This window comes from Sinohyriopsis cumingii, chromosome 9, assembly GCF_028554795.1.
Source record: "Sinohyriopsis cumingii isolate HCF-2022 chromosome 9, ASM2855479v2, whole genome shotgun sequence".
In the NCBI taxonomy this organism is placed as follows: Eukaryota; Metazoa; Mollusca; class Bivalvia; order Unionida; family Unionidae; genus Sinohyriopsis; species Sinohyriopsis cumingii.
The window spans coordinates 93,237,545-93,248,435 of record NC_142969.1 but is presented as its reverse complement, the minus strand read 5'-3'; the positions used below and the strand labels follow the sequence as shown (position 1 = coordinate 93,248,435).

At 33.6% G+C, this 10,891-nt stretch overlaps 1 protein-coding gene across 2 annotated transcripts in view; it reads right to left on the bottom strand.

Annotated features, from left to right (window-relative positions):
* Positions 1–446: 446 nt before the first annotated feature.
* Positions 447–10,891, bottom strand: part of LOC149792258 (calcipressin-2-like) — a 62,182-nt gene continuing 51,737 nt past the window's right edge. Inside the window, exons 4-5 of one of the 2 annotated variants that reach the window (XM_089970786.1) lie at positions 9,235–9,392; positions 447–2,173 (exon numbers count right to left, since the gene is read on the bottom strand). In XM_089970786.1, coding sequence (XP_089826912.1) covers positions 9,253–9,392 — 140 coding nt within the window. In that variant the 3' untranslated portion in view covers positions 447–2,173; positions 9,235–9,252. The remainder of the gene's footprint in view (positions 2,174–9,234; positions 9,393–10,891) is intronic. The other variant, XM_089970785.1, reaches the window with a different exon arrangement.

Below are 10,891 nucleotides of genomic sequence, written 5' to 3'. Positions count from 1 at the left end.
GGAAGGATCAGATGAGACTTGGATTACTATTACTTTACAAATACCATGCCTCGCTTATCAAACAAAGTAAGTTTAAGTTGCATACTAGTAGTGCTTAATATGCTCCAGTGACCATGGAAGGCAGGGTGAAACCACTCCATGGCTAAGAAACACATGGCCACTCACAACTGAAGACAGGTGAGCTCTAATTACATGATATTGATGTAGGAGATTTGCCAAGTGTGGAATTAGAATGGCTGTTGTGACAAGGTGACCGCTGAACTCAGGTGACCATTCGGACAGGTTTGACTAAATAAATAAATATATGTCACAGATTAAGAAGTAATGAGTTTACCTGTCCTACCTAATCACCTGAGTATGTCTACTGCCCGTAGAAATATGCTTTACCATGTTACGTGTTTAGGCTCTAACAAACAGTAACAAAAGAAAGAGTGAAAACAACAATATTTGAAAAATTTAAGAAATAATTTATTTCCCTGGAACAATATTGTAAAAATGAAAACATTAGAATTTACGGTTTTAAGAATCAAATCCAAAAATAATCCAAGAATAATCCATGAATAAAAGTTTAGAAGTCCTAGTAATGAAATGTTCTAATTAATTAAAGTCTGAGTCCCAACAAAAAATCCAAAATGGAAGGCAATGACCAATACAGTAGTCAGTATGATGCTGTAGTGTCTACAGTTCTTTGTTAGTCCACAGACAATAATATTCTGGTGTTCGAATTTCCGACTAAAATTTGAAGAAAAGTCTTTGTTCAAGAATTCTGTACGAGCACTAAAATATTTCCAGGAAAACGAATTAATCTTTAAGAATCCAAATAATCTGAATAAAAATTAAAATATAACTCCAAAATGGTCACAACAAAACGAACACATTACATCGCAGTGTTTAGAAGCCCAACTGACTAATTTCTCCTTAGCAAAAGCTTATACAGTAACTTGTGACGCCAAACAGATTCCCCGATGAGGGTCACATGATCACATTCCAGAACATTTTAGAAGGTATTCACATGTCTATGATCACATATTCCAGTACAGTCTCGATTTCAATATTATGATTCACACATTAAAAATGGATCAAAAAAAAAAGAAGTTGTTTACTTGATTTTCAATCAAGGCCAGGAACTAGGTCAGCAAAAGATACAAAGTTCGGTGTTTACGACTAAACAGGTCAAATTAATTTCTGGAAAATATTAAATTCCTAGTAAACAAAATTACATTACTTTGACATGTAATGAAACTAGAAATAAAAAGATTTTAAAACTTACAAACAATTAAATTAAATCAAATATAAATTAAATCAAATATAGTTAACAGCTTAGAGCAAGCATTCAAATGATCCATACAGCCACTGTAGCTCAATGATTCAAAAATTCTGCAAATACCAAATATTCCAGTAAAAGCTCAATAAATTTTACTCCTGACCTGTGCAGTTGGGTGATTAAGTGTTGGCTGCAAAATCCCCATTTTTTCCCTCAACCATGATCTATCCTGTATTCGTAAAAATAAAGGTCTTTTCATGGTTGTGAACAAACCTATTATTATTTATGACTTTTTCTTATCTCCAGGCAGCATTGGAACCCTGTATCTCAGACTACCATGCAAGTAAGTTAGAATCTAAAAACCTAGCCCACCAAATATCACCCATTCTCTATTTTTTTTAAATGAGGTATGCAATGTACTATAAGACTATTTGTTGCATATACTAAAGGGTTCACAGAAGCTAATTCAAGGTACATATTTTACATATTTTGTAAAACACATTGCTCCTTTATTTCATCAGTAACATAAAAAGCAAAATTACAGATTTACTAACAAAATATATGCATTGCTGAATAATTTATTTGGAATTAAAAGCAAAATATTTTGAAAAATGAAGTAAAACATGAATTTCATATTTACACAGAAAATTGCACCATGGCTTCTTGAAAACCACTTTACAAAATTTGTATGGAAGATAACATGAATACAATTTACATTATATACTCTCAGTTCACAGTAACTTCAGTCTGTCATTTTGGAAAGCACAGATAGATTTATAGCCTGAGGGCAAATTGACTATCCCTGCCATGCCTTTGATTTTACTGCTCATTTGCATATCCAAAGGTAGCGGGTGATATCTAGAAGTTCTCTGACATTTCCAGTCCCTGTATTACATGCTGTCCCTGAAACTATACAACAATCAAAGCATTGAGAATACTGATAGTTTTGACAGTTCAAGCAATCCTAATTTACATAAGATCAGATGAAAGAATATAACTGCAGAGATATTTCTGTTTATGACCTTTTTTGCTATTATAAACATCGTGCTCTAAATAATGTTCATAAAATTTTTCAAATTTTTCTTTTTTTATATGTTGCGTGAGAATTTACTTTAACATCTGAAACATTATTACAGGAATTTTTGTGGTGATTTCCTTTTAAAAGCATTTTCTACTACTGTTTCAAGTTTTACCATCAGTGGAACAATATCCAATGGAGGCAATCAATACCTAAATATGCACTGCCTCCCTGGATGCATTGCTTAACATTGACCTGAAAGGTCACTGAAGCTATACTTTGTTACAAATTTTATTAGGTTCATAAAGTTTGTAACTATTATAAGTAATATAAATTATATCAAGTAACAGAGAATGGACACTATGCTACAAATCCTGGAGGGACTGAAATCCCACCAAGCCAAAACAAAGAACCACAAAATGGAAAGAAAATTCTACAAATGAGTATGATGAAAATTGAATTTATTCCATAAAATAAATCAAAGCATTAATGGCTATTGTATTTTACTAGAAACAAAGTAGACAAAAGTTGGTAGCACAACACAATGCATGTTGAGGAAAACAACATATCCTCGACCTACAAAATCTTCTGATGTAACAGCATCCAAACAGCATGACTTTGTAACATCAAAAGGTTACTTGTTGCAATTAACTGAAACAAAAAACCTTTGCCAAACAGAGTCAAGCATTCTGAATGTGCTAAGGTGATATCGTACATACACTCTAATGGAACATGTCTTCATAAATACAAAAGATGGGAATATTTACGCACAAGTTAGGAGCTTTATGACTAGTAAGATGTTTTATAATGATTTCAATCTTGTAAATAATTCAATGAAATGTTAGAATAATGAGATCTGATGACTGACTATATGTAGAATACTAGTAAATATGCCAGAAAGAAAAATATATTAGAAATGAAAAAGAAATATTTCTTTATTTATGTTACCTGAGCATAGCTCTGGAATTTTTTATACAAAAACTTTTCAGTTTTCAAGGTCTTCTAAAGTTTCTGAAGAGTAATTTTTCTTAAGGAAATTAAATATTTCAATAACGGAGTTTGTTTATCACTGCATGCATACACTGTAGATACAAAAGTAGAAGAACAATACATAACTGCACCATAACAGCAAAGGGACACCACTCCCATCTGATAATTACTGGTGTGTCTTTTGACCCACCTAGTTTTAACCAATATGTACTTATTGGTTGTTTTTAAAAAAAAATTATATACAAATAACTATTCTGAAATTTAAAATGTTTATATTTTTTACATTTAAATATTTTGTATTCATTCAAATAAATTCAAGACATTTTTGGCAAATTTAAGATGGGTTTCAACAAATTCAAGTATGTCTCAAGGATAAAATTAACTTTTGAAGGTCCTGGAGTTTTCGAGGCAACCCCAAAAATTTAAAAAAAATTCAAGACCGAATGAACCATGTGAAACATTTCCACACATCAATGCAGATGAAAATTCTCAAGTATATTCAGTGAGTGTGTGTTTGTTTGTTTGGATTTTTAATGTAGCTTTGCAATTTTTTCAGTTATATCGCTACAATGCCTGCAGTGGGGCAGTTTATAGTGATGTCTAGTACTGGAGCATCATGCCACAGACACATGGCATCATGTGCCACCCAGTCACATTATCCTGACATCAGGCCGACCAGTCCTAATACTGACCTCTTAATGCTGAGCGCCTAGCTAGTGAGCTGTTAGTACCAATTTATATGTCTTTGGTATGACTTGATCAGGATTTGAACCCGCAACCTCCCATATACAAGCGGACGCTCTAACCACTAGGTGTACGGTATATTCAGTGAAGTAAACCCAAGTGTAATCGACAATTACATTATGCATCTCCACCTAAAGTCATCTCTTGTAGCCACTGTAAATATGAATTATCATGCCAAAAATAAGTTGATACTAACTAGAGCTTGAAAATGTAATGTTTGGCACATTTCTCCTGTTACAACTAAAGTTCTTTTTTGCATTTTTCCCTGTTTACACATTTAACTTTCAAGTTTCTAAACTTTAACATTTTACCTACCTACCAACCAACCATAAAATACAAACAAGAGTGTCTTGAAGGGACTGATGCTCTTCTGGGCAAAATGACTTTCCAGGAATTCAAGATAATTTTGTCCTTTTAGCTTATAAATGTCAAAACCATCTCTAATATTCTTCAGTGATAGCAAGATTTTCAAAATAACTTCTGTGGTGGACATAATGGATATCAGCTTGGCACCAATTTCATTTAGGACACAGTACACATTATTATTAGTATTTTGGTCAAAAACACCATATTGTAATAATCATACATTCAGGAGGAGTAGTGACAGCAAGAATTTCATGACAGCCATTTTGGATATATTACTGGTGTACTATTTTCATTCTGGACCAACAAGTTATCATTAAATGTCCATTTGTGAAAAGCCCATGTTGATATAGCCATCCATTTGAGTAGAGATAACAACATTTTCAAGATTGCCGCAATGGTGGCCACATTGAGGGTTAGCCATGTTCATTCAGGACCAAGCAGACAAAAAGAACTCTCCTGGTGAATACCTCATGTCAGATCAGCACCATTTTCAGTTAGACTCAAGAAGTCTTTTGCTGAAAATCCCTATGATTTTCTGTTCAGCAAGAATAAAGATAGAACAAAATTCTATATGAGTGCTCTGGTGGCCTTATTAAATGTCTAATTGGTTTTGTTTTCATTTTGGACCAAGCAGACATCATATTAAATCATTTAGTTAAAACCTCAGGTTGATATGATAATCCATTCAGGGGATTAATAAGATTTTCAAGATAGACATTGTGTGGTAGCCATATTGTATGCCAGATCATCACTATTTTGATTTTTGACCAAATGAACATCATAAGAAGTCTTCGAGTGAAAACTACCAAAACAATATAACATTCTGTTCTGATTTTCAAGATGGTTGTCATGGTGGTCATACTGGATGGGCATGCAGTGCCAATTTCATATATAACCAACTAGACCACAAGAGGAATGTGTATGTAAAGTTTCATGGTAATCCTCCTTGTAGTCCAGGAGACGTAGCGATAAGAAACTTGTGATAATGGATGGAAGGACATCAGATGACACACAACTGACCATCTCATAGGCTCGTGTGGTCTATGATCAGCTGATCAAAAATGTTAAAAGAAAACTTCTGTATGATTTCAAAGTAGAGGTACTGTACAATAAGTTGATAAAAACCAAAGATTAATGTTATTTTTCTTCAAATCAATGTTGTTAAATTCTGCTTAAGAAGCTACTGTCATTGTCTACCCCTAGAAGCCACATTTTACTGGGTGATAATCTCTGACCTTGAGTAACCTTGGACTGAAAGCCAGGAGTAGATGCATATTTAATGCATCAATAATTACCTTGATTAGCCACTACCAATGAGGCATTAGATGAAAAGGGAGCAGCATGTAGTCCACTTAACTAATTTCGATACTCAGTATTATGTAAAATACATAGGGTTAACCTGCTGAGGGTAGCCTATCAAAATATTTACAATGTACTGTGATATTCATTCCATCTGCACTGATCAGAATGGGCCTTCCACTTAGGCTACATGTATGCAGCATGGAAGAATCAATGTAATAAAATAAAAAAACACACCCTATGGTTAGTGAAGCATAACATGTGGGTCACCATGACCTTTTTTGGTTGTGAGGGTGTATTGGTAACACAGATGCATCCAAATTATCAACTTTCATGACTGGAACATAAACAACACCCAATAAAATAACTTTAAACACAAAATTTCAACAAATCTACTGAGGAATAAAATAAAGACCTAAGAGATCTTTACTGACAATTAGGATGTAGAACTTGTCAAGATACATTCACTCTCCAAGATTCATAATTTTAGGTAAGATGGTATGCATACAGCATGCCAAAAATTCATGTGCTAAATGCAAAGACTTATCAAAGTGAAAATTATGTTAAATATTTGGTCAAGGTGAACTTCTTTCACTGTAAGAGTGTGGTAGTAATGGAGATATCATCTATTTCACAACTTTAGCATGAACAGTGCTTCAGAAACAAACACAAAATGTAACCCAAGTGAGTGAAGTGTGAAATGTAAATAATGATCTATCATGACCTAGTACTGAAATGAAGGAACAGTGCTCATCAAAATGCATACCCTCATCAAATTTCATGATCGGAAGAGGACAGTATGTACATAGCAGGCAGAAAATGCACGTGGTCATGAGTCAAATGCAAAAACTTAATAAAATGTGAAATGTAAGTCATGGTGCCCTTTCTGTATTGGTGTGGTAATACTTTATGATTTAAGCAAGAACTGTCAAAATGACATTTACCAACATCCGTGAGGCATGAAATCTGGCTCACAATGACCTTCTTTTAAGATCAACTTGTACCTCATTAGGATACATTGCATCATCAAGTTTCATGACTACAGGCTAAACAGTTGTACTGGAAGTCAAAATATTTTTTTTTTTTTTAAGTTGCTAAAAACCTAAACACAAAAACATAACCAAAGGCAACAAAATGTTAAATGTAGGTAACTGCTACCTTCTTTTGTGAAATGTAGGCAACTACCATTCAAAACTGTTGCCTAGTCTTGAGGTCCAGTGAGGCTGAGGATATGTATGTGCCTTTACCTGTGCAGACCGCGACACTGATGCCTGGGATACTACAAAAGCTTATGTCTACTTTGTATAGGTGAGCTAAATATGTCAGTAAAATGAAACTTTCAGCATGTTTGTCGAATCTGAACCTTCTAAGAGAAATAATAGGAATTAGTCAAAAACCACAAATCTGGTTTCAAATTGGAAAATTAATTACCAAACTGGCTGAAATTCCACCCCAAGGCTTAGAATAAGATAAGCATGATAAAATTCCCAATCCTTTAAAAAAGAAGGAATAGGATAAATTAATATTGTAAAGATGCACATGAAATAAAATGCATATCCTTCTTGTGGCACTGCCATGCCCACCCAATGTGCCAATGCTCTATGCCAAGTTTTTCTTGTCCTAAATGAGTTTTTACATTTGGATACTATGAAGTGATACATTCCCTCATGTGGCTGAGGTGAAAACATCATCTTCATCTTTCAGACAGTCATTAAGTTTAGGGCTTTGTCTTACAGCATTGACCATATCATATACTTAGATAATGTTGTAAAGATATTCAAGTCTTTTCTTCAAAACTTTCAGCACACTCATGGAAATTAGGCATAAAGACTTCAATTTTCACTCAAAATCATTCTGCATAAACTAGTTAAAACCAAGTCATTCACTTGTCGAATGTCACATGTCATTCACCTGCGGCTATCTTCATAAGGAAGGCAAAAACAAACAATAGATCTTAATATTAAGAGATTTACTTTATTTGACCATCAACTGTACTCTCTTGATAGCATGTGCCCAACTCTGGGCAGAGTAAACCCAAATCTGCTGTCACATAATGCACCAGCAATTGGAACATCCTCATCTTTTTCTAATGTCTGACTCTCTGAAAGAGACTTGGATGTATTCATAGTGACACTTCTGAAATTGGTAAGACTTTGTAAACGAACTTCCATCTAGATCTGCAAAGAATATATCCTTAAAAAATGACAGGTGTTTAAAATAATACTTGATGATGCTTTAACCATCAACAAAATACCTATGCTTCTCATTTTTATGATGTAATAAGAATCACAGGCTTAAGGGCAGTTAAAAATGGCCACCATTTAAAGCCAAGATCTTTTTCAAGCAAACAATGGAAAAAGCTAAGTATGTTTTAATGAATGCACCAGTAAATCATAGTCTATACTGTGCATTATTTGAACAATTTCAAGCAAACAGCATTGCAAGCACATTATGCAACTGGAAATCTAAGCCTGCAGTGTTCAAAATTTTAAAAAAATTGTACATGTATCTGCAAATTTTTGTTGCATATATAGTCAAAACACTGACCAGTAGGATAGTGCAAATATTGTCAACTACTGGAAAATGCACAATGCTATGCAAGCAAAACAGAATAAATGATAATGCTGAGTCACAACCAAGATGGGCAAAATTCACAAAAAAGACCCTTTCAAGATACTGTACAAGGGTAAATGACAGCTGAAGGTATTGTCAAATCAAGTACCAGCCACTTGAAATCATCCATAATACTGAATGCAATATGCACTGAACTCATCACAATAAATCTGCAATGAAAAGTACGATACTCATAATTTTCAAAAGAATACAAAGATCTTTGAAATTTGTCTGTCTGCATTATTTCACTTTATGGACCTGGGTTTTGTAACATATTCTAAAACAAAAAATGAAGGGGATTCATGATTCCACCAATCAAGATAAAGTACCCATCAAACACCATTGAAAAAACAGACTGAATTCAATCACATTAGTTGCTGTAATGATGCAAAATTCTGTATACCATTTATTCCGACATAATGCAAAAGCAAAGATATACGGCCAATAAATGTAAATCAGATGGAACACTTTTCTCCATCATCTTAATTAGGCTAATAAAACAATGAATTTCCTTTATACTGCAGGCTTGACATTTTTAAATGCATCAGTTTTGATGAGAAATGACTATGTCATAAATATCAAATTGTAACATTCTTGGTAGCCACACATAGAAGATCCGTAAAGCTCCATGCACAATTTTCTCCTGTATTGCAGAGTCTGGCCTGTGAATATGGAAAAGGAAGATTGTTTCTAAAGTTTTGGGCAACCTTTTCTCCAGTAATTCTAAATTTATTATGGTGCTGCATTAGGATTTTGAATCTCCAGTTTTCTCTTTTAAACTGGAATTTATAACTCCTCTGTACACAGCAATGAATGATAATCAAGTTCATTTATTGATTTCATGATACAAGTTTCAATGTGCAAGAATCACAGAATAAGAGTGTCCATTTTTTAAAATGCCCATCATGATGTATTTGATGACAAAGGAGGCTGAACTTGCCATATATAATGTCACTTCTTAGGTCTGTGATCCAGGACGTGCAGTCTGTTCAATTTTTTTTCTTATTTTACCTGGGGTGTACCCCTCAGGATCCTCACAAATATGAACAACAATGGCAGGCTGATTTTCTGATGGAGGGTGCAACTCATGAGCCTCACCTGAAAATAAAGACAAGAATGAAAATATAGTGGTCTTCACCTTAAACTGCTTCAGTATAACATGATCCCCAATATAACATGGGTATGGAAATTTTGTCATACTGGCTAGAGTCTCTTTTTCCATATAATTAAATGTACTTCAAATAACATGGCCCAAAATATAACATGGCTTTGGTCATAGATCACATCATTCTGACTGAATTATAATTTTCCACACAATGGTTGAATTTTCCATACAATTAAATATCCCAATGTAACATGGGTTTGGCCATGGATCCCATCATAATGGCTGAATTTTCCATATAATTAAATATATCTTAGTATAACAGTCCCCAATGTAACATGGGTTTGGTCACAGATCCCATCATAATGGTTGAATTTTCCATATAATTAAATATACCTCTATATAACAGTCCCCCATCTAACATGGGCTTGGTCATGGATCCCATCATACATCAATGATTGAATTTTCCATACACTGGTAATTAAATATATATCAGAATAACAGTTCACAATGTAACATGGGTTTGGTCATGGATCCCATCATAATGGCTGAATTTTCCATACACTGTAATTACATATATCTTAGTATAACAGTCCCCAATGTAACATGGGTTTGGTTGCAGATCCCATCATAATAGTTGAATTTTCCATATAATTAAATATACCTCTATATAACAGTCCCCAATCTAACATGGGCTTGGTCATGGATCCCATCATAAATTAATGATTGAATTTTCCATACAATGGTAATTAAATATACCTCAATAAAACAGTCTCCAGTGTAACATGGGTTTGGTCATGGATCTCATCATAATGGTTAAATTTTCCATATAATTAAATATACCTATACGGGTGCTCACCCGTTATTATGTACTTTTGAGAGAGTGAGGTAAGGTGAAGTTGTTTGCATTTAAAACATGCACAATGGAGAGAATGTTGGCATACCTCTATGATACATTAATGTAATGTGGATGATATTTCTTTGGATATTGTACTTTTGGAAATTGTACATGATCTAAGCACACTGCTAACTAAAATGACTGCTCCCTTGTGCTAAAAAGTCAGTCTGAATTAGCCTAAAGCACACTATCCATAGCTGCTATTTAAATAGGGAAAATGAATTTTGCCAGACTAGACAATACCAGCTTCTGAAAGTGCAATGAATAAATTACCAAATATACAAAATCTAAAAAAAAGTTATCGGCTCTTTTTTTATGCAATTTATTTGTTATGTTTAGTAATAATTTCAGAGGAATCATTTATTTAAATTATTCATTGGACTTATAAAGTGCTCATTGACTTTTTGGGCTGAAACACTACTTTGGGATTAGTCTTAATTCATTCATAGACAGAGATTATATTATTATGATATATCAAGACTATTGGTCAATTAGTACATTCAAGACTATTGGAACATTAGCACATTGAATTCATTCGGAACATTAATTCTAAACTTTTTAACTTGTTATAGAATATTTAGGATCATTTGGGATTTA